General features: G+C 42.2%; 1 protein-coding gene across 1 annotated transcript; it reads right to left on the minus strand.

The window, feature by feature from the left end:
• Positions 1–416: 416 nt before the first annotated feature.
• On the minus strand, positions 417–25,587 carry LOC124036584 (cytosolic arginine sensor for mTORC1 subunit 1-like). Its single transcript, XM_046351335.1, has 9 exons — positions 25,267–25,587; positions 20,763–20,833; positions 16,562–16,755; positions 10,646–10,781; positions 10,246–10,369; positions 9,943–10,053; positions 5,234–5,316; positions 4,994–5,088; positions 417–2,118 (listed from the first exon to the last, which is right to left on the minus strand). The coding sequence occupies exons 1-9, from the start codon at positions 25,377–25,379 to the stop codon at positions 2,050–2,052; spliced, it is 996 nt and encodes a 331-aa protein (XP_046207291.1). The 5' UTR covers positions 25,380–25,587; the 3' UTR covers positions 417–2,049.
• Positions 25,588–25,649: the final 62 nt, after the last annotated feature.

Below are 25,649 nucleotides of genomic sequence, written 5' to 3' on the forward strand. Positions count from 1 at the left end.
TGATTTGTCACGGTGACCCCCGGTTCCCTACAGTCCCTCAATACTTGGTTAGCCCACTGAGATAAAGCCCAGTCATTAACCTGGGGAGCTAATGCAATTAATCAGGTCTCGGGCAAAAAATATTGACCGAACCACCTCCATTCTATCTTGTTACTTACGTAACTAGTCAGGAGGATGCCAGCTTCATGATCTGACAGTTTGGAAAGCTCTATGGTTTGTTCTAAAGCCTTCTGATACTTGTCCACATTTCCAGAGTGGGGTGCTGCACGTGCCGTCTCCAACATGATCACTAGAAAGACACTGAGTAAATCTGGTGAAGGGCAACATGGTTATTACAATGTTTGCTACACAGTGTGTATGTATACTTAACACACACTTTACGCATGCACACAAAAACTTGACAATCACCAACAATAGTAGGTTATTCTTTTAACAATCCAAGTATGTCACAAATGGTTAACTGTTGTTGTAAGAGTACAGTAAAAATATTTACCAAACATATTGTAAGTCTGTTAAGAGTTCTTCTGTGCTGGTGTGCGAACGAGACACTTATGATGACTTGATCAACTCTAATATACGAGTGTCTCAACCACAACCAATAAAGGAAATGTCACATTTTCTTAGAATTTCTATAAAAATGTCATGTTTTAGTGTGGAACTTTCTCCTCCCATTTAAATGCACACCCACTCATCTAATATAGATTACAAGTCCACTCAACAAGACTGAAGAAACACAACAGTTGTCATGAAGACATTGCATAACTTAGCATGTGTAATGCCTCAAACCCATATCTAAGCTATTTTAGTGTAAATTCATCCATACAAAAGTAAATTAACAATCAAATGTTAACTGGGGGAAAAATGAGGTGACAAGGTATCCATTATGAAGTCCAGAACCAATACATTATTTAATAATAAATGTCTTCATTGTGCAAATTGAAAAAGAAAATTGAAGAATAAGACAATAAAGTACAGAAATGTTGACCCTTAAAAAAATATTGATGTTGAAACTGCATCACGGAATAAAGCTACTCTTTAACCTGGATAAATCATGGCATGTTATTTTTTCCCCCTAGTATTGCCTGCGTATGTTTTTCAAGAAAATATCATTCTGATATGTTTAACAATTAACACTAATTTCCACCAATACACCTCAAACTTTTTTTGGGGGGTGTCTTTTTTTCTCCAATGTGATTGCCCAAAATAAGACTTGTGCTGACATCACTGAGCGTCTTCAGTTATTGGGGTGCGATTAGCCCATTTATGTGCCTTACTACAAGTACAATTTGTGAAGATATGGTGAAAAAAAAAGGAAAAGAAAAGCACCAGTGGAGAATGATGTTTTACCAATGCATAAGTTGTGCTTCACATAATGCACTCAACCATGAAATAACTTGACCTTTGACACAAAGGGTGGCGTTCTGACACAGCATTACGATATGAACACCACTGGAAGACAGCCGTGTTGTTTATAGTAACATGTTTGTGCCCTGCGGCAAGCAGGTAAGTAGCATAAGAAAATCCATCACGGTTACATTTTATAAACTGCGGGTATTATGCATTATTACATGTTATAAACATGTACAAGCCTTTATAATGCGTTATTACAAGGCATGGGCTATGACTCGAAGGCTGTTATTTAGTCAGGATCTTTATGAGACGGTAACAAGACATGGGGGGGTTATATATGCCTATAACAAGTCTTCTAATGAAAACAACCGCATCATAATGCATTATACCTGCAGGCCTTAAGTACAGTGTTACCATCATCACAACAGTACTTCAGTTCACCAATCCCCTTGTCCCATTGGTCAGGGGTCCTGGCAGCCTCCAAACAATGCGTCTCCCAGGGAATTCTGGGAAGACAAGAGGCTCTCTTCAGACACCCCTTCCTTGAAGCGCTTTTGGTGGTCATGGCAACAAAGTTTATGGTTAATACTGCTCACGCTGCAGTGCTAGTCTAGGCACGGAGTTCGCATCTCTCTTCAGACCTGTACTGCCCCAGGACACGGAGAGGGGTGTAGTATGGACCAAGCCGCCAGATTGCCATCAGCAGGCTGGCTCTTTCCTGTGCTGCCGGAGCATCTCAGTCACACTCACTATGTCCTCTTCAGGTACCTACAGTAGAACAGGAGAAGAGAACAGAATGGAATATGGGTCCAATTCCTACTCCATCAGCATCTTAAATCAAATGTGGTCCTTCTGTAGCTCAGTTGGTAGAGCATGGCGCTTGTAACGCCAGGGTAGTGGGTTTGATTCCCGGGACCACCCATACGTAGAATGTATGCATACATGACTGTAAGTCGCTTTGGATAAAAGCGTCTGCTAAATGGCATATATTATTATTATTAAATGTTATTGGTCACATACACATATTTAGCAGATGTTATTGCGGGTGCAGCGAAATGCTTGTGTTCCTAGCTCCAACAGTGCAGTAATATCTAACATTATACAACAGGTCTAATCCTGAATGCTGATAGATTAAAACCCCATGCCAACTGTTGTCTATTCCACAAATGACGTGTGTCATGCACAAAGTAGATGTCCTAACTGACATGCCAAAACTATAGTTTGTTAACAAGACATTTTTGGAGTGGTTGAAAAACAAGTTAATGACTCCAACCTAAGTGTATGTAAACTTCCGACTTCAACTGTACATATGAAATGGGAAAAACAGTATGTAACCATTATTAAAGTGAGCAGTGTTCCATTATTAAAGTGACCAGTGTTCCATGTCAATGTACATAGGCATTAGCCTCTAAGGTGCAGAGTTGAGTTACCAGGCGGTAGCCTGTTAGTGACAGTGACTAAGTTCAGGGCAGGGTACTGGGTGGAGGCTGGCTAGTGATGACTATTTAAGCTGGAAGCTGTTTTTCCTTCTCTCGGTCCCAGCTTTGATGCAGCTGTACTGACCTCTCCTTCTGGATGATAGCGGGGTGAACAGACTGTGGCTCGGGTGGCTGAGGTTCTTGATGATCTTCTTGGCCCTCCTGTGACACCGGGTGCTGTAGATGTCCTGGAGGGCAAGCGTGTTACCCCGCAGGAGAGCCCTGCGGTTACGATGGTGCAGTTGCTGTACCAGGCGGTGATACAGTCAAACAGGACACTCTCAATTGTGCATCTGTAAAGAGAGTCTTAGGGGCTAAGACAAATTTCTTCAGCCTCCTGAGGTTGAAGAGGCGCTGTTGCGCTTTCTTCACCACGCGGTCTGCGTGGGTGGACCATTTTAGATTGTCAGCAATGTGTACGACAAGGAACTTGAAGCATTTCCCCTTCTCTACTGTGGTCCTTTCATTTGGATTGAGGCGAGCTCACTCTGCTGTCTCCTGAAGTCCAAGATCAGCTCCTCATTTTGTTGACGTTGAGGGAGAGGTTATTTTCCTGGCACCACTCCGCCAAAGCTCTCACCTCCTCCATCTAGGCTGTCTCATCGTTGTTGGTAATCAGGCTACCGCTGTTGTGTTGTCTGGAAACTGGATGGTTGAGTTGGAGGCGTGTGTGGCCACGCAGTCATGGATGAACAGGGTGTACAGGAGGGGGCTGAGCACACATTCTTGAGGATCAGCATAGTGGAGGTGTTTTTGCCGACCTTAACCACCTGGGGGGCGGCCCATCAGGAAGTCCAAGACCCAGTTGCACAGGGTAGGGTTCAGACTGGGGGTCCCGAGCTTAATGATGAGCTTGGAGGGTACTATGGTGCTGAAGTGAGGCTGTTACGGTGACAGTATTACCGCCACACCGGAGGTCACCAGTCATGACCGCAGTCAAATTCCACGTGACCGTTTAGTCATGGTAACTAGGCTTCTTCAAGCTCTGATACTGCTGATGGTCATTAGTTAATTGCATTTTTGAATATTTGCGCTTATAGCCAACTGCTATGTGCGCATTGCTGCACTTATAAATATGAAGAAATAGCCTAATAGTTTATCAACATTTTAAGCTAAACGTGTTGCATCAGCCACATTGCTTTTAAAAGTGTTTTATTTAATGTGTGTGTTTGTATTAATTTGGGATCTATCACATCCCACAACTGTCCCAGAGTGTATTTGGAAAATGTATTAATTGCACAGAAGGACATCTTTTAGAATAGGTCAACTTTTGTACTAATGGAGGAGAGTGGATTGACATATGCTAGTGCTTTTAATGTTCGTTAGGCCTACTCATCTTGTTGACGGTTAAATGTGGACAGTTCTTCTAACATCTTCAATATGCGTCTCAGAATTCAATAACAAGGACGTGCCCAGGACGTGCCACCAAGTGGGGAGAGCAGACCGTGATAGGGAGAGATTGAATATGTCCGTAAACACTCCAGCCAGCAGGTCTGCACATGCTCGGAGGACGCGGCTAGGGATGCCATCTGGGCCGGCAGCCTTGAGGGGGTTAACACGCTTAAACGTCTTACTCACGTCGGCCACGGAGAACTAGAGCTTACAGTCCTCGGGAGCGGCCCGCGTCGGTGGCACTGTGTTATCCTCTAAGTGGGCGAAGAAGGTGTTTAGCTTGTCCGGAAGCAATATGTCAGGTTCCGCAATGTGGATGGTTTTCCATTTATAATCTGATTGTCTTCAGCATGAGAAGTATTCTGACAGCTTATCTCTCAGTCAGGTATCTCACGTCAAACTATCAGTGTCATTCAGGTGTCAACTATGCAGATAGTGCAGAAGACACGTCAGACCAACAAAAGCTGGAAAGTCCACAGGAAGCGGTTGATTTAGCTTCCTCTGACAAATCAAACGTTCATTCTGTCATCTGATAGCGCCGCCGACATTCTTGTGATGTTTATAAGCCCCGTTGCAAACACCTGCTACTGTATTCTTGGATAAAATAACTATCACAGTCAATAAACTACACGCTACCCTTTATCCAGGGGTGAACAGTGCCTTCTGTTGGTCAGAATCAGAACATACCCTCTTCTAAAGTTCTATACTCCATGTTCTGTAGTGTAAAGCTGGGTGCCAGTGGCTGTCACATCAGCAGCTAAAGGCTTGCTCACCAGGGCATGGTCGAAGCTGAAGGTGCTGATATAATAGGCTGAGATGTCGTTGTCGGCTAAGGGCTGGGATATCTGGGCAACAATGCCACACTCGTCTGGAGAAGAGAAGAGAGATTGAGAGATTAACAATGAAGTATTGGTAGTATCAGTATAAGTATCAGTCTACCCACGTTAGAGTTGGGCATGATCTTAACCTACTTATAGTGGGTCTTTCAGAGGATGGATTAAAAGGTAGTTTACCGAAACCCAGAGGCTGTCCCCCAATGCGCACCATCCTCCACAGCTCCCTGGAGGAACTTGTGAAGAGAAGATCAGCAGGGAACCTAGAATACACACAGACACACACACACAGTGTTGATCATTGCTGCTACCAAGTATCACAGGCCAGGTATCACAGGCCAGAATTCAGGAGGAGCAACAGCACCACCATCTGGCTATTGCCTACCATTGAACGCCTGACTAACGTCTGTGTGACGCCTGACTCTTGATAAAAATAGCCTGGAGCCATAGTGCTATTATAATACCGTAAAGTCTCAACTACGGGAGGGTCTACATATTTCTTTATTCTATTTTCTTTATTTTAGGCTCAAAAGAAGTGTCCTCTTTCAACAGGGGTTTCAAACTCATTCAATGGAAGGCCTAGTGTCTGCTGGTTTTTGTTTTTTCCTTTCAATTCAGACCCAGACAACCAGGTGAGGAGAGTTCCTTACTAACCAGTGACCTTAATTCCTCAATCAAGTACAAGGGAAGAGCGTAAACCCACAGACACTCGGCCCTCTGTGAGTTTGACATGTCTTATATGGGACTGCAGGCAAAGGTTTAATAACAATAGTAATATATACAACATGCATCAATCCACTGTCTCGAAGGTATCCATCAACCTCGCTGCTCTGCTTATAGTCCTTGGGGCCTGTGCGTCATGTCTTCAACTGTGTAGGCCTATCATTACCCGTTGCACTGTTTTCCTCTAAGTCTCAAACTAACCATCGTCAAGTCCTTTCAAATAAAGCAAGGTGCATAGAGTCAAATAAGCACTAGGCCTCATGTTATTTTTTGTATTACATTGTTATTGATTACTGCATTGTTATGTTTAGTGCTCGCAAGAAAGGCATTTCACTGTACTTGTGCATGTGACAACTTGAAACATTTCATTTCTATTGTTCTTTTGATATGTTTTTGCTGATAATTTATGCCATTTGGTAGGCTATTTGTTAGTCAACAAAAATTGGATACATGAAGGACTGGAGGCGAGGACTTTTAGGACTGGAGGCGAGGACTTTTAGGACTGGAGGCGAGGACTTTTCGGACTGGAGGTGAGGACTTTAGGACCGGAGGCGAACTTTTAGGACTGGAGGCGAGGACTTTTAGGACTGGAGGCGAGTTCTTTTTCAGGACTGGAGGCGAGGACTTTTAGGACTGGAGGCGAGGACTTTTAGGACTGGAGGTGAGGACTTTTAGGACTGGAGGCGAGGACTTTTAGGACTGGAGGCGAGGACTTTTAGGACTGGAGGCGAGGACTTTTAGGACTGGAGGCGAGGACTTTTAGGACTGGAGGCGAGGACTTTTAGGACTGGAGGCGAGGACTTTTAGGACTGGAGGCGAGGACTTTTAGGACTGGAGGCGAGGACTTTTAGGACCTAGCAGGTTTCCGCGCAAAATTTCCGATACAATTTATGTCAAGCATAGTGTTGTCATATAAGATCGAAATGGGAAAATAATTGGCCTTGGTAAAAAAATATGATGCATTTGATTTCCTAAAACTTGAATTGTGACCACAGATCTTCCGCAAAGGACAACTCCTAGCTGATGGAAGATCAAAACAGTGTGGACTAGAAGGCAGGACAGGAGATCATGAGGTGGGCTTTGCACTGTATAGTGTGTTTGTTCACTTCTTAGTTCAGTAGGGAGAGTTTTGGAGAAGGGAAGCCAATCCATTTAGATGTTGTGAAAAATCTATGAGTATAGGTTACTCCATTGGCATGTAATAGCCTGTACACGGTCTGTTCTGCCATTGCGCTCCTTCACACCAGGGTGAAGGAGAGTTTTTAAGATGGAAATGTACTATATTACAGTCATGCTAAGCATAGGGTTGTCTTATAAGATTTCTCAGCAAGGAAATCTAGAGACTCGACCCTATCACATAGGAGCTCAGCAAGGAAATCTAGAGACTCGACCCTATCACATAGGAGCTCAGCAAGGAAATCTAGAGACTCGACCCTATCACATAGGAGCTCAGCAAGGAAATCTAGAGACTCGACCCTATCACATAGGAGCTCAGCATGTAAGTCGCTCTGGATAAGAGCGTCTGCTAAATGACTTAAATGTAAATGTAAATGTAGAGACTCGACCCTATCACATAGGAGCTCAGCAAGGAAATCTAGAGACTCGACCCTATCACATAGGAGCTCAGCAAGGAAATCTAGAGACTCGACCCTATCACATAGGAGCTCAGCATGTAAGTCGCTCTGGATAAGAGCGTCTGCTAAATGACTTAAATGTAAATGTAAATGTAGAGACTCGACCCTATCACATAGGAGCTCAGCAAGGTAATCTAGAGACTCGACCCTATCACATAGGAGCTCAGCAAGGAAATCTACAGTTGCAATTTCATAAAACACTAGATAGGGTGGAATACAGACAAAACCCACTGGAAAAGAAAGCTGCTGCACTGTCAGGTAAACTGGAGAAAAGCTGCGGCACTGTGAGGTAAACTGGAGAAAAGCTGCAGCGCTGTCAGGTAAACTGGAGAAAAGCGGCTGCACTGTGAGGTAAACTGGAGAAAAGCTGCAGCGCTGTCAGGTAAACTGGAGAAAAGCTGCTGCACTGTGAGGTAAACTGGAGAAAAGCTGCAGCGCTGTCAGGTAAACTGGAGAAAAGCTGCTGCACTGTCAGGTAAACTGGAGAAAAGCTGCAGCGCTGTCAGGTAAACTGGAGAAAAGCTGCAGCGCTGTCAGGTAAACTGGAGAAAAGCTGCTGCACTGTCAGGTAAACTGGAGAAAAGCGGCTGCATTGTGAGGTAAACTGGAGAAAAGCTGCAGCGCTGTCAGGTAAACTGGAGAAAAGCTGCTGCACTGTCAGGTAAACTGGAGAAAAGCGGCTGCACTGTGAGGTAAACTGGAGAAAAGCTGCAGCGCTGTCAGGTAAACTGGAGAAAAGCTGCTGCACTGTGAGGTAAACTGGAGAAAAGTGGCTGCACTGTCAGGTAAACTGGAGAAAAGCTGCTGCACTGTGAGGTAAACTGGAGAAAAGTGGCTGCACTGTCAGGTAAACTGGAGAAAAGCTGCTGCACTGTCAGGTAAACTGGAGAAAAGCTGCTGCACTGTCAGGTAAACTGGAGAAAAGCTGCAGCACTGTGAGGTAAACTGGAGAAAAGCTGCTGCACTGTCAGGTAAACTGGAGAAAAGCTGCTGCACTGTCAGGTAAACTGGAGAAAAGCTGCAGCACTGTGAGGTAAACTGGAGAAAAGCTGCTGCACTGTCAGGTAAACTGGAGAAAAGCTTCTGCACTGTCAGGTAAACTGGAGAAAAGCTGCTGCACTGTCAGGTAAACTGGAGAAAAGCTGCTGCACTGTGAGGTAAACTGGAGAAAAGCTGCTGCACTGTCAGGTAAACTGGAGAAAAGCTGCTGCACTGTGAGGTAAACTGGAGAAAAGCTGCTGCACTGTCAGGTAAACTGGAGAAAAGCTGCTGCACTGTCAGGTAAACTGGAGAAAAGCTGCAGCACTGTGAGGTAAACTGGAGAAAAGCTGCAGCACTGTGAGGTAAACTGGAGAAAAGCTGCAGCACTGTGAGGTAAACTGGAGAAAAGCGACTGCACTGTCAGGTAAACTAGATATTTTTTTTTTTAAGTAATCCATTTTAAAATGAGGCTGTAATGTAACAAAATGTGGAATAATAACAAAAAAGGGTCTGAATACTTTGCGATGTCACTTTAGGTCCAGATCCAGGAGTGCCGGCTGCACATTAACTAGCCTAATCTTTTTTTTTTATACCATAAAATAAGTTGTTATTGTTCTTTGTGATATGCCTATTTTAGCTAAATGTATTATATTACAGTCATGCTAAGCATTAGGTTGTCTTATAAGATTTATTTCATTGTATAAGATGGACATTTCATGTTCATTGTCTGATATGAAATAGTAAACTGACACATAACATGTTGTTTACACGTGACACTTACGTCTAAACTCCAAAGCAAATCAGGGGGAGAAAAATAGGTTTATTCAGAGAGGACAAATCAAAATGTTATGGTGGGAGTCAGATGTTCAGTCTCCCCCTGTCCTCAGCATTTCCCCCCAGAACAAAGGACAGGATGCCACTTATAACCCCCCACCCTAGCCTGGGGTTGACCAATCAGAAGTCCTTGCAGGACAACTTGGCCAATGGCCAAATAACAAGTATCCCACTCCAGACTCAATGTACAGACCAATGAAAACGTGGCCCACGTAGAACACGTTGCTCTGAGTTCAGGAGTGACATTCCACAGACAGATGTTGAACTGAAACCCAACTTCTACTTACAATTAGCTATTGACCATTGGTAGTCTAATTTTTAGTCTTCTCAAACTCTGCATTGTGTGAACACGTCGGCAGTTTGACTGCTAAGAAAAAAAATATTTAAAATAATAATTAGGTGGGTGCTTATATGTCCTATTTCTTGTGTGTATTATACGCATGTGTGAAATTGAGATAGGGGGAGTGTGGTTTTTCCATATCTTAAGACCCTCAGAGAGTGGAGTCACGGCCAGGGTCAGCCATTATCAATGGGGACCCTGGAGCAATTAGGGTGAAGTGCTTTGCTGAAGGGCACAGAAATGTTTTACCGTCTTGACTCAAGGATTCTAACTAGCAACCTTTTGGTTACTGGCCCAACGCTCTAATCGATAGGCCACCCACAAAGTGAAACTTTGATGTAAGAGGGGTAAGAGAGGTACGAGGAGATGAGTCTTACTGTCTTTGTGCCTCTGTGTCCATGACCAGAGAGACGTAGCCATCGATCAGAGAGAAGGAAAAGAACTTGATACAGTCCAGGTCCTGGCTGGGAAGAGCGCCCTCTTTAGGACTGAGGAAGAAAATCATTTTACACCACAGACTCAGAATAAGACCACTTATTAAAACAAGTTTTTTTTTAAACAAAAATATGGCGGAACCATTACCCTAAGTAAGGATTTCACACTACAGCCATATTGACTTGAACTGGTAAGGCAACAACTCTGATAAAAGGGACAAGGGCTTTGAGCGGAGCAGAGCTCACCTGTTGGAGTAGAAGAGAACGTCGATGAGTGTTGTTGCGATGGCAGGCAGAGTGTCTGGGTCCAGACTCATCACACAGAACTGGTTCTGAGGTATCAGCAAAGGGTGCACTGTCAGCTGGGGGGCTGGATATGAAACAGAAAGGGGAATAATAGTTTAGAACCTGAACCCAACCTGAAATAACCTATAGCACTGGGACAGTGAGAAGTAGTGTTATAGAGTACAAGCATGTTTTCACTTTATCATATGGGGGGATATTATTGTAAAACATGGCTATTCTGTTACCCATAGTTCCCTTAAAAAAGAGCACAGACTGATATTACCGTTTCTCTATGGCTGTCCCTTTCTGTGACTCCCTCCAATACATTCAGCCCCCCCCCCCTCTCTCTGCTGCGACGTACCTTCTTTGCCGTTCTTCTGGAAGCCATTGTGGACATCTTGGCTGAGAACAGCAGAGTACTCTCCCCCCACCTCTCTGTAGATGTTGAACTCCTCCTCCAGTGTGTTAATAACGACAGCCAGGTCCTTCTCCCTCACCTACAGTAAGACACTATTAATAACTACAACCAGGTCCTTCTCCCTCACCTACAGTAAGACACTATTAATAACTACAACCAGGTCCTTCTCCCTCACCTACAGTAAGACACTACAAATAACTACAACCAGGTCCTTCTCCCTCACCTACAGTAAGACACTATTAATAACTACAACCAGGTCCTTCTCCCTCACCTACAGTAAGACACTATTAATAACTATAACCAGGTCCTTCTCCCTCACCTACAGTAAGACACCCTTAATAACTACAACCAGGTCCTTCTCCCTCACCTACAGTAAGACACTATTAATAACTATAACCAGGTCCTTCTCCCTCACCTACAGTAAGACACTATTAATAACTACAACCAGGTCCTTCTCCCTCACCTACAGTAAGACACTATTAATAACTACAACCAGGTCCTTCTCCCTCACCTACAGTAAGACACTATTAATAACTACAACCAGGTCCTTCTCCCTCACCTACAGTAAGACACTATTAATAACTACAACCAGGTCCTTCTCCCTCACCTACAGTAAGACACTATTAATAACTACAACCAGGTCCTTCTCCCTCACCTACAGTAAGACACTATTAATAACTATAACCAGGTCCTTCTCCCTCACCTACAGTAAGACACTATTAATAACTACAACCAGGTCCTTCTCCCTCACCTACAGTAAGACACTATTAATAACTACAACCAGGTCCTTCTCCCTCACCTACAGTAAGACACTATTAATAACTATAACCAGGTCCTTCTCCCTCACCTACAGTAAGACACTATTAATAACTATAACCAGGTCCTTCTCCCTCACCTACAGTAAGACACTATTAATAACTACAACCAGGTCTTTCTCCCTCACCTACAGTAAGACACTATTAATAACTACAACCAGGTCCTTCTCCCTCACCTACAGTAAGACACTATTAATAACTATAACCAGGTCCTTCTCCCTCACCTACAGTAAGACACTATTAATAACTACAACCAGGTCCTTCTCCCTCACCTACAGTAAGACACTATTAATAACTATAACCAGGTCCTTCTCCCTCACCTACAGTAAGACACTATTAATAACTACAACCAGGTCCTTCTCCCTCACCTACAGTAAGACACTATTAATAACTACAACCAGGTCCTTCTCCCTCACCTACAGTAAGACACTATTAATAACTACAACCAGGTGCTTCTCCCTCACCTACAGTAAGACACTATTAATAACTACAACCAGGTCCTTCTCCCTCATCTACAGTAAGACACTATTAATAACTATAACCAGGTCCTTCTCCCTCACCTACAGTAAGACACTATTAATAACTACAACCAGGTCCTTCTCCCTCCCCTACAGTAAGACACTATTAATAACTATAACCAGGTCCTTCTCCCTCACCTACAGTAAGACACTATTAATAACTACAACCAGGTCCTTCTCCCTCACCTACAGTAAGACACTATTAATAACTACAACCAGGTCCTTCTCCCTCACCTACAGTAAGACACTATTAATAACTACAACCAGGTGCTTCTCCCTCACCTACAGTAAGACACTATTAATAACTACAACCAGGTCCTTCTCCCTCACCTACAGTAAGACACTATTAATAACTACAACCAGGTCCTTCTCCCTCACCTACAGTAAGACACTATTAATAACTATAACCAGGTCCTTCTCCCTCACCTACAGTAAGACACTATTAATAACCTACAGTAAGACACTATTAATAACTATAACCAGGTCCTTCTCCCTCACCTACAGTAAGACACTATTAATAACTATAACCAGGTCCTTCTCCCTCACCTACAGTAAGACACTATTAATAACTATAACCAGGTCCTTCTCCCTCACCTACAGTAAGACACTATTAATAACTATAACCAGGTCCTTCTCCCTCACCTACAGTAAGACACTATTAATAACTATAACCAGGTCCTTCTCCCTCACCTACAGTAAGACACTATTAATAACTACAACCAGGTCCTTCTCCCTCACCTACAGTAAGACAATATTAATAACTATAACCAGGTCCTTCTCCCTCACCTACAGTAAGACACTATTAATAACTACAACCAGGTCCTTCTCCCTCACCTACAGTATGACACTATTAATAACTACAACCAGGTCCTTCTCCCTCACCTACAGTAAGACACTATTAATAACTATAACCAGGTCCTTCTCCCTCACCTACAGTAAGACACTATTAATAACTATAACCATAACTACAACCAGGTCCTTCTCCCTCACCTACAGTAAGACACTATTAATAACTACAACCAGGTCCTTCTCCCTCACCTACAGTAAGACACTATTAATAACTACAACCAGGTCCTTCTCCCTCACCTACAGTAAGACACTATTAATAACTACAACCAGGTCCTTCTCCATCACCTACAGTAAGACACTATTAATAACTACAACCAGGTCCTTCTCCCTCACCTACAGTAAGACACTATTAATAACTACAACCAGGTCCTTCTCCCTCACCTACAGTAAGACACTATTAATAACTATAACCAGGTCCTTCTCCCTCCCCTACAGTAAGACACTATTAATAACTATAACCAGGTCCTTCTCCCTCACCTACAGTAAGACACTATTAATAACTACAACCAGGTCCTTCTCCCTCCCCTACAGTAAGACACTATTAATAACTATAACCAGGTCCTTCTCCCTCACCTACAGTAAGACACTATTAATAACTACAACCAGGTCCTTCTCCCTCACCTACAGTAAGACACTATTAATAACTACAACCAGGTCCTTCTCCCTCACCTACAGTAAGACACTATTAATAACTATAACCAGGTCCTTCTCCCTCACCTACAGTAAGACACTATTAATAACTACAACCAGGTCCTTCTCCCTCACCTACAGTAAGACACTATTAATAACTACAACCAGGTCCTTCTCCCTCACCTACAGTAAGACACTATTAATAACTACAACCAGGTCCTTCTCCCTCACCTACAGTAAGACACTATTAATAACTACAACCAGGTCCTTCTCCCTCACCTACAGTAAGACACTATTAATAACTATAACCAGGTCCTTCTCCCTCACCTACAGTAAGACACTATTAATAACTATAACCAGGTCCTTCTCCCTCACCTACAGTAAGACACTATTAATAACTATAACCAGGTCCTTCTCCCTCACCTACAGTAAGACACTATTAATAACTATAACCAGGTCCTTCTCCCTCACCTACAGTAAGACACTATTAATAACTACAACCAGGTCCTTCTCCCTCCCCTACAGTAAGACACTATTAATAACTATAACCAGGTCCTTCTCCCTCACCTACAGTAAGACACTATTAATAACTACAACCAGGTCCTTCTCCCTCACCTACAGTAAGACACTATTAATAACTACAACCAGGTCCTTCTCCCTCACCTACAGTAAGACACTATTAATAACTACAACCAGGTGCTTCTCCCTCACCTACAGTAAGACACTATTAATAACTACAACCAGGTCCTTCTCCCTCACCTACAGTAAGACACTATTAATAACTACAACCAGGTCCTTCTCCCTCACCTACAGTAAGACACTATTAATAACTATAACCAGGTCCTTCTCCCTCACCTACAGTAAGACACTATTAATAACTACAACCAGGTCCTTCTCCCTCACCTACAGTAAGACACTATTAATAACTATAACCAGGTCCTTCTCCCTCACTTACAGTAAGACACTATTAATAACTACAACCAGGTCCTTCTCCCTCACCTACAGTAAGACACTATTAATAACTACAACCAGGTCCTTCTCCCTCACCTACAGTAAGACACTATTAATAACTATAACCAGGTCCTTCTCCCTCACCTACAGTAAGACACTATTAATAACTACAACCAGGTCCTTCTCCCTCCCCTACAGTAAGACACTATTAATAACTACAACCAGGTCCTTCTCCCTCACCTACAGTAAGACACTATTAATAACTATAACCAGGTCCTTCTCCCTCCCCTACAGTAAGACACTATTAATAACTACAACCAGGTCCTTCTCCCTCACCTACAGTAAGACACTATTAATAACTACAACCAGGTCCTTCTCCCTCACCTACAGTAAGACACTATTAATAACTACAACCAGGTCCTTCTCCCTCACCTACAGTAAGACACTATTAATAACTACAACCAGGTCCTTCTCCCTCACCTACAGTAAGACACTATTAATAACTACAACCAGGTCCTTCTCCCTCACCTACAGTAAGACACTATTAATAACTACAGCCAGGTCCTTCTCCCTCACCTACAGTAAGACACTATTAATAACTACAACCAGGTCCTTCTCCCTCACCTACAGTAAGACACTATTAATAACTATAACCATGTCCTTCTCCCTCACCTACAGTAAGACACTATTAATAACTACAACCAGGTCCTTCTCACTCACATACAGTAAGACACTATTAATAACTACAACCAGGTCCTTCTCCCTCACCTACAGTAAGACACTATTAATCACTATAACCAGGTCCTTCTCCCTCACCTACAGTAAGACACTATTAATAACTACAACCAGGTCCTTCTCCCTCACCTACAGTGAGCGGACAACATACGGGCTGACAGTCAGTGACATTGAGAGAGAGAATTTTTAAAAAGCTACATTGTAGTCACTTATATTACTTCAAATGGACTCGTGGCCTATTTGTACTTATAACATTTATCTTACGTTTGGAGTGGGACAAATCCAACTGCATTGCAAAGCTATACCTACTTCATCACACCTTATCATCGGCGTCTTCCGTAACATGCAACACTTTGACCCACTGCTCCCACCATTTTGTAAAATGCTCTTTTTGACAAGGATTTGAGGGGACACAAAGTAAGTGAGGATGGCAGATTTGAGTTTGAGAATTTAGCATTTTTTCAAACACCTGAAACAACTTATCCCTGCAATAGAGCCATAATCATTATGCTTAATTCTATGTAATAAGTCTGTTTATTTTTCTGCATATTAAAGCATACCTCTTGAGCTGTCTGTATCCTCCTGACTGATGGTTCTTTTTTAAAGGAACCAAATATGCTTATCTGCATCTCTGCTAAAATCTGGGTAAAATATTGAAAGGAATGTGAGTCTTATTCAGTATATAGTTATTGCTTGCTTTTCTAAAGTCTAGCAATCTTGTCAGCAGGCATGCCAGCTAAGATAATTAGACAAGCTACACAAACTTGATTAATAGCCTAAAATGGCTTGGTGGCTAGTTATGAGGTATTAGAGAGAACCAATAAATGTTTGTTTTTTTAATGATTTACTCATCAAGAAGGAATCAGTAGGCTACATAGCTTGATCAAATTAATTTACAAGCATACCTCCTGAGAGTCCTGCACATCACGGGCAGCTATAGGCAGATCAAACCCTGTGTGTCTTTGCTCTGTGGCGCACCTTGGAAGGAACCACTTACTTGGGAAAATAGGGGGGGGGGGGGTACACTTTACTTGGTCCAGTGAGTGTGCCCCCTCCTTTTTTATAAATAATGATAAAACGTGGGCTTAAAATGGAAGTTCAGTAATTCATTTAAAATCTGAACAATTAGGACAAATCTGTGCCCTTGTGCCCCCTATGGGCATGACGCCTATGGCTATTGCTTAGCAACTGTTGTAATGGTTAGGTACCAGTGGCACGGTTAGGAGGGAGTAACGTTACAGAATGTTCAGAGAGAAATGTAGACCTATTACGTTGAAAAACAATGATAAAGAATCACATCAGACAACTCAATAAGCCCCAGCAGGTAATAACTGGAGGGGTCACAGAGACAGGGGACTCACCAGGATGAAGTCCGTCTGATAGGTCGAGAGCATGAAGACTGACACGTGCTGCTGGGCCAATGGGGCGATGACAGACTTAGCGATTTTGGTCACGCCCACCGCCTGCGAGCTGCTGGAGGAGTTGCCGTTGGAGACCACGTTGAGTGGCAGCCACACAGAACTTTCGACCAGTAGATGCTCTGAGGGCTGCAACTCTGCAGGGGGGAGAAGGGGGGGGGTGGTAGGTAATGTCAGAACACACACCACTTCACTCAAACAAAGACTATCCACTAGTAGTCTATACTGTATTGAACAGAAAACCCACAGCTAAGTTAGGCCTTCTTTCTAAAAGCAATCGTACATACAGGCCCAATGCAAAGTTGCTACTTTCCTGCTTTTTAAATTATATGAACATAAAGTATTCAATTTTATTTGGAACGGCAAGCCAGATTAAATTAAAAGGGCCTAATTATATAATGAATATGAATTCGGAGGGCAGAAATCATTAAATATTAAAGCATCAAACCTCTCACTAAAGGAATCAGTCACACAAAAGTTATATTGAGTCCAAACTGGTTCTCTAGTAAATAGGATGAGACATTTCTACCAATGTTTAAGTAGGGCATTTTCCCCTTTATTCACATTACACCGGCCCACTTTCGTTTGTTTGAAAATGAAATAATCTCCAAAATATCTTTATTTTTTAAACAAGCCTTAGAAAGTTGGTTGCAATTTCAGTTTAATCCACCTGAAAAGACAGAACGAATAATACAACAAATATTGTGGTTAAATTCAAATATACTAATTGATTAAAAAAACTATTTTTCAAATATTTTTTTTTAAAAGGTATCATTTTTGGGAATGATATCATAAATAGGACTGGTGGAGTTGTCACACATGCAGCAAACACAGACATGGAAATGTCTGATCTACCCAAAATTACAACCAATTAATTGCAGCACTAGTTAATTAATTGCAGCACAAAAAGTAAAGAACTTGTATGTCGGCCCTGTATTAAAGAACATAAATGGTTAAAGAAAAGTGTGATGAATAAAAACATATACCAATTTCATTTAAGCACCAAAACACTGACAGCTGTGCCATATAAATTGCAAAATAGTTGTGAAGAGATGTTGGATGTACCCATTCCATGGCACATGGTTTATGAATTGATATGCAGAACAACGCCGGATGCAAAACTTCACATTTTTCTATTTAAATTACTATAAAAAAATCTTGCAACCAATAGAATGTTATATATATGGGGGATACAATCTTCCCAGCTCTGCAGATTCTGCTGTGAGGAGGCAGAATTATTAGATCATTTATTTGGTACTGTCCATATGTAGCTCATTTTTGGTCACAGGTCCAGGAATGGCTGAAGAATTGTAACATTTGACTAGAACTAACGATGCGAATAGCAATACTGGGTGATTTGAAAAATCATAGTCAATCAATCATTAATATCATAATTATTTTAGCAAATGTTTTATTTTTTAATTTACAATCGGTAGAAGCTATGAGAATAGAAAAGGTTCAGTACTTTTCTGAAGCATCACAGCACAGTTGAAAAATATATGGCAAGTAGAAATCCAAAATGGATGATGTTGAGAGATAGATGGGAGAGGTTGAATGGAGCTGAAGGGTGGGACTAATAACAAGATAAACCATGTAAAACATACAGGTCTGTAAAATGTATGTAGGTTCAGAACGTTTGTGAAATGGCACAGTTACAAATAGAAATCAAACTGGATGGACATCAGAAATAGAGGAAGACTAAAAACAAACAAAAAATTACTATTGTAAAGTAGACTGTGTCTGTAAAATTTGTATAAGATGTATAAATTGAAGGCAAAAGCAGAAGTGTTTATTAGTTTAGTCCAATTGGGGGATTGGCGGAAGGGTTTGCAGGGAATAATAATAAAGGTATATTCTTTTAAAAAGTATGTATGTCTATATAGGTATGTGTGTGTATATATGTGTATATGTATGCATGCGTGTATGGATATATATATTTACCAAAGAAATATATGGGGGATTGGAAATGATGCAGACAATTACATTGATGGAACCAATATTCTTTCCACGATATTAAGCTGATCCACCCCTTAAATGTTTGAATTTTTTAAAGTTGCTACTTTCCAAACCTGACCTTATGTCTACACAGCTATTTTAAGTAATTTCCTCTGATTGGACCCCACCCCCACTGCCATCCACTTCCTACTTCCTTCGGAGGGAGGGGGGGCGTAAATAATGGCATCATCCACTCTCCACCCTCCCCACTATGGTCCCTACAGTATGTTGATAGTAGGATGAAGTGCCCCCAGAGACTGATCTAAGGTCAGTCTAAGATTTGGGGAGAGTAAGCTGATTCTGGTGCAGTACTTCTATCGCTAGACTTCTTAACAGCGTGTGTGTGTTTATGGTCTGAGAAGGGGTCAAGGAGGGTTCAACCAGGTCCTCCTCTCACTCTCCGCTCTGGTTGCATCAGTCTATTCACACAGGATGGGCACGGGGCAGGGAAACACTATTCCTTACAGGATCTAGAGGGCCATAACTGACCCAGACAGGACACTGATCACCCCTTCCCCAAACAGGCCATCAACAGCAGATAGCCCAGCAGCTACTTGGGAAGCAGGTGTGAGCTCTCAAACTTTTAATGTAATATTTGATTTATACAGGAAGTATAGGAACTTGGAGGAAAGTGCACTCGGATATTGGGTTGTATAAGGAGATGTGCACAATCACCTTTTGTAATACAGTGAAATACACTAGCAGATGCATTGTACTGGATTTAACAAATCAATGTTTGTTTACCGAAATAAATTGAAATAAACGCAACCTGGAACAATTTCAAAGATTTTACTGAGTTACAGTTCATATAAGGAGATCAGTCAATTTAAATAAATTCATTAAGCCCTAATCTATGGATTTCACATGACTGGGAATACAGATATGCATCGGTTGGTCACAGATACCAAAAAAAGTAGGGATATGATTCAGTATCTGGTGTGACCAACATTTGCCTCATGCAGCATGACACATCTCCTTTGCTTAGAGTTGATCAGGCAGTTGATTGTGGCCTGTGGAATGTTGTCCCACTCCTCTTCAATGGCTGTGCGAAGTTGCTGGATATTGTCGGGAACTGGAACACGCTGTCGTATGTCGATCCAGAGCATCCCAAACAAGCTCAATTGGTGACATGTCTGGTGAGTATGCAGGCCGTGGAAGAACTGGGACATTTTCAGCTTCCAGGAATTGTGTACTGATCTTTATATATGTCACACCTGTCAGGTAGATGGGTTATCTTGGCAAAGGAGAAATGCTCACTGACAGGGATGTAAACACATTTGTGCACACAATGACAGAATTAAGCTTTTTGTGTGTTTGGAACATTTCTGGTATCTTTTATTTCAGCTCATGAAATATGGGACCAACACTTTATATTTTTGTTCAGTGTATTTTGTTGCTATGTTATTTAATCTTATATAGCAATGTGTTTTTATATGAGTTGCTATAGAGCCCATTGAATTCCACATAAGAAGAGCACTGTCATGCAACAATTCAGTGTTCTCAGGGATGAGCCTGGTTTGAATTAAAAATATGTGAAGTGAACTTCAATTGCTTCAAGGGATGAAGAAAAACAACACTTTCAGGCTGGCAAACGAATGGTATTTATTCACAGCAGTGCCAGGACTCTGATCTCACTCTCAAAAATCAACAGTAAACATTACACTTACAAAAGATCCAAAAGCATAACGACATTTCAAATGACATGTCTATATAGTGTTGTAATGATGTGCAAATAGTTAAGTAATTCTCTTTTTGTTTTCTCATGATTTCGTTGGGTCTAATTGTGTTGCAAGGCTCTGCTTCTCTCTATCTATACATCTATTCCCCTTCAAAAAGGGGAACTGTTCTGGTTGGAATCATTCGTCAGAAGCAGCCCCTTGTGGATTCTCTGCACCAGCTTTCACCTCTTAAAATAGACAGAAAGATAGAGGCCTGGAGGCAATATATGCCTGTAATGTCAACTACATCTGTGAGATACAGACATTGGGAATAAAATACCTTCAAAGAAAAAGAGTATCAGCCATAAAAAACCATGGGACGTTGAAGCTGTTGACTTCAGGATGTTAAGGGAGTGTGATGGAGAATAGGCTGGGGGTGGAGGTTTGTTAAGTGGTGCATCTCTGGTTGATACAAAGGAGGAGTCATTTACCTTTAAATCCCTCTTCATCCAGGACAACAGTGTAGTTCTCTGGGGTCTCTGTCAGACTGAAGAACTTGCATCTGAGAGAAAGGGAGAGAGAAGATTAGACCACCATTTTCAGAACAAACTAAAACATGTTGCCACTATGAGTGTTACTGTGTAGTATGGCGATGGTGTGTGTGTGTTAGGGGTGATTTAAACCTAGTGCCCTCTGGCCAAGCACCAAACTCTAGTCTTCACTGTGCCAATATTCCCCCAGCATGCCTGGTCTGCTCACAATGTGTGCACCCAATCGAACAAGGCTCTGCTTTGCTTCAATCACCCACTGTGTTTTTTAATCCTAGAGAGAGCAGAGCCAAACCGGGCCATTCTGAGATGGGACGGCAGGATGGTCCTTCTTTCGAGGGCCCCATTCATTAGGCCCAATGCTGTGCTGCCTAGCAGTGGGGGACACTGGGTACATTGGGGTAAGCGGGGACTCCGACTGGCTTCATTATTTCAGGCCCGAACCCAAAATACTTTGATCTCAGAGAGACAGAGGAGTTTTGGAGACACTCTGTCCTCAATGTTGTCTTTGTGGCAGAATGCCCCCTGGCCAGCAGAAGAGAGTAGTTCACGAGGACTATGCATAATACAAAGTAGAAGTTTTGCAGGAGAGGAGTGAAAGAACAGGAAGTCCATTCAGCATAAACATACAGTATGTGGCTCATTCAAGACCACGCCTCCCTCCCTTGCAAGGTTGCTGCAAAACCGAAGAGGAAATAGCCTGGCCCCAGATCAGTTGGTTCTGTAGACTTGTATAGTCAACTCCTATGGTCGTTGTCACAGATGCAGAGTTAGAGTCAGACCAATCTTCTGGATGATTAAACAGTGCAACACCTTCCCCTTCACTGTTATTCTGCCTCAGCAACAGACAGCAACATCCCTCTCTGCTGGCATTAGAACCCCCCCCCCCATGGCAATCCCCCCCATCTGTATAACACTAGAATCCTGTACGGGGTCCTACTCAGCAAAACGTAATCCGCTGGTTTCATGAGACAGGGCAATCAATCCAGAGAGAGGTGTGCATCCAAAATGGCACCCTATTCCCTACAGAGTAGTGTACTGCACATCATACATTAGGGAATAGGGAGCCATTTCGGACACAACCAGTGAGAGGGGACAAAATACATAGCTCCACCCAGCCGTCTGTAGAGCAAGCAAGGCAGCGAGCTAACTCAGCAGACCATTGTCTACTGTCACCTCACAGTCAGCCCTTCCTGTTGACCTCTCACCCTGTCCGGCTCTACAGCTACATACTGCTAGGTAGCCCAGTCAGTGCATGAACGAGGCCAGTGAAAGTTTGCTTCATGCTCAACCTCGGAATTTACTGCTAGATTTCCGACTTGTTATTGTAAAGCCTGCTAGAAGAAGGAGAGGATGGTGTTAACAGGTAGCAACCCTCAGTCTGCTTGGTTAAGGCTGCAAACATTTAAAAGCTTATTCATGATCATATTTAATGATCATATTTTTTTTTTTACCAAAGGGAGAGTGTAGCCTAATTGATGCAGCCACATTCTTAAAATGGTTTGGAGCTGGGTATTTAACTTCCTATCCACGTGACGCTGTTGCTGGGTTAGGATAGTTTCCTGTTTCTGTGCTAGTCATTCTATATTTTCTATAAAAGCTTCTACAAAACATCTGCGGCACTGACACAGAGGTTTAACATTCTAATTATTTATTCCAGCCTTCGATGATAAAAGTAAACATCCATTCCATTCTCATCTGTCTCCATGATGCAACAAAGGCACAGTCAGCACATTTATGATTGGTGATAAACAATTTATTTATTTTGTGGTGTGAGGGCAAGAGAGCAAGTGAAAGAGAGAGACTTGAAAAAAATGTCACTCAAAATGATGTTATTTACCAATACAGAGGAAAGAACTGGCATTCCGTCAGAGGAAAGGTGAGGGTTGTGAGCCGTGATGGCGTTCTGTGTTATGGACCATCTCCCACCAACTCTGGATGAACATGGTGTATGTGTCTAAACTTGCGATTGGCTAGAGGCTGACCTAATGGGCGTTCCACTTTCACAGTGTCTTTGAATGAACAATGTATGAAGTTTACCCAGCTCTCCCCCTGCTGCTAACCAAGGGCCCTTGACTGCCTACTGTAGAAGGCAAATGGAGAAGAAAAGAAATCCACATTAGTTTTGGCTCAGAGTTGCGACCCATGCTCTCTCGTCAGCAAGCTGCAGAGGTCAGGGGGCAGGCAGCAACATAGGCTACTGGCTAACATTATACAGTATGAGTGTGCATCCCTGACCACCACCACAGCCTTACAGATTAACACTGTAGCAGACACTAAATTCAGCTGAGAGAGAGATAATCCTTCTCCTTAACCTTTCCTTCAAACCCTTATCATGAAGGATGACGGTGCTTATTTCAGCAGAAGAATAACACAAGGAGAACCAGAAACTTGGTGAGAGAGAGCGATGATCAATAAAGTTACCATTACCAGCTGGTTATTGCTGAACACTAGAGTAGGCTACTTAAGATTCAATAATACACTCACACAGATATTCTACAATAGATTGTTGTGGAATGAGAATTGTGCTACTGAAGAAACTGTCAGACAGAGCTGTAACAAGAAAACAGCTTACAAGATCTGCTTGCTCCTATACTGTGCTGACTGGTTAGGTAGCCTATCCTGAAAATTCCTTCTATGGTTGTTTGCTTTTGAGTGATTTTGTGCCCTATATTCTAATGTATTGCAGAACCCTACAAGAGGGAGATCTGTAGTCTAAAACCAATTATATTGTGAAGCGGTCTAAATTGTTTTGTTTTTTAACATTGTTTATATTAGGGTTGTTGTTGTTATGTTCCCGAAATGTATTCATGGTAACTCAAAACAATTCAGTCTAAACCATTATTTTTCCACATGGCCTGATCCTTACCCCAAAACAGGAAAACAACCAGGACACAACAGAATATGACATAACTACAAAGCAACAACAAAGGGAGACAAAACCCATGTAGGTTAACAGCCTAAGTCCCTAAGCTGTTACTGCATGACAGGGCAATTCTACTTCATTCTGACTTTTCTTTGGATTCAACCCTAGTAGCTGACCTGTCATGAAGTGTATCCATAGGCCAGCAGGTACAATGAATAACCTACTAATGACTCACTGGAGGGAGAAGCTGAGGAACTCTTTGGGTGACTAACACCTTTAGAAGCTTTCATTGAGCAACATATCCAGTGTGTACATGTCTCTACACATCTGAAGGAAGTGTCGGGGGTGGGTGGGGGGAGTCAAGGACAACTCTATCATCAGTGACGCTTGTCAGACGAGTATGGCGCCTGAGCTGGTAGACTGATGTTACTGGATTGATCTGTGAACCCTTTATGATAAGCAAGTCCTTGAAGATTGCCAGTAGAGCTGCTTAGACTTAGACACAAAGTGGGGTCTAAGCTATAAAAATCACCTTTTAAAAACAGCCTTCTCCAATTTGTCATGGATGGCATTTCTTCCCAAACTATGTAGGCCTACTGTGTATGTTGAGCCTCCTTTCCACCTCTGAATTCATAGGCCTACAATTATATAGGCTACTACTATATAATATATTGCTAGCCTGTATAGTTACTGCTAGATGTTTAAGCCTTTCTTCCGGCTGATGCATATGCAGGACAGGCCGAGTCATAAACAATTACATAACAAAGGCAGGATTTCCAGGGATTAACTAAAAATTGCCACTGCAGCCACCATCCGTTCCAGACACTTTAAAAGCTTTATATTCAGGTTCTTTAAAGATGAATTTCCAGAGAGCTGCCTTTGCCATGACAAGTCTTGGGGAAGTGATTAGGTCCCATTGAAAGGAAAGTGCTTTCATCATCATAATATCATGTAAGAACAGACAAGTACCTGAATAGAAAACAGTGAAAGTGAGGTGGGGTTGACTAGACAATTGCTCTGCCCAAAGACCACCTGTATCTGAACACTGAATACGTGTTTTGTTTGTTGGCATAGTTACCAATAGGCCTATAACAACTAAACATACTTTAGGTTTTCTAATGATCACTCTTCAAAATACTAGCTAAACATTTACTGAGCTACTGTTTCAGCAAATGAAAGACTGATATTAGTATAGAAACATTAAACACTACTACATTTTGGACTGGTGTGCTCATTCATTGACGGCAAGTACAATAAACAGTGCACCACATTAAATAGTCTGGTTACATTTGGGCCACGTTTTAATCATTGTTTAGGGGTGCAGCTGGCTACATCGACATAGCATGACATGCACAATTACGGCCTTAATTGAACGGGATAGCGTCGCTAACTACAGTATATCATAACATTTAAATAGCAGATGAATGTGAGGCAGGATTAACAAACTAGCAAACGTTAGCTAGCAAGCATGCCTGCTATCAGCGAGTGCCAACTGCTTATTTTTTTGTTGTTGTTGCTGGTTTTAGGATCGCTGACTGTTTTAAATTAGCTAAAATAATCTCGTCATGCAAACAACCTTACCTTGCTCTGTTCCGCAGGAAAATTAGTTTGATGAGGGGGTGAGTGAAATTGACCAGACCATTTTTGCAAATACTGGTCACTCGCAGTCTGTGATCCAGAATGTGCAAATCCATGGTTCTGAATAGCGCAATCCCCTAGTTGGTTTGAATGAATGCTTGACTATTTACAGGAACGATCCAATAAAAGGTTCCTAAATTAACGTTTTGAGTGTGTTATTTTCATTCCCGAGGACAAGACGCTTGCTGCTTAGTTATTTAACTGTATGTCTTGCATTAGTCAGTCACAGATAAAGAGAAAAACATCAGACGCAATCTGACTCCACTACTGTATATTCAAATAAAAGGCATCATATAATAACACGCCCCCTGCTCTTAAAGCTACAC

The sequence above is a fragment of the Oncorhynchus gorbuscha genome, linkage group LG05 (assembly GCF_021184085.1).
Source record: "Oncorhynchus gorbuscha isolate QuinsamMale2020 ecotype Even-year linkage group LG05, OgorEven_v1.0, whole genome shotgun sequence".
In the NCBI taxonomy this organism is placed as follows: Eukaryota; Metazoa; Chordata; class Actinopteri; order Salmoniformes; family Salmonidae; genus Oncorhynchus; species Oncorhynchus gorbuscha.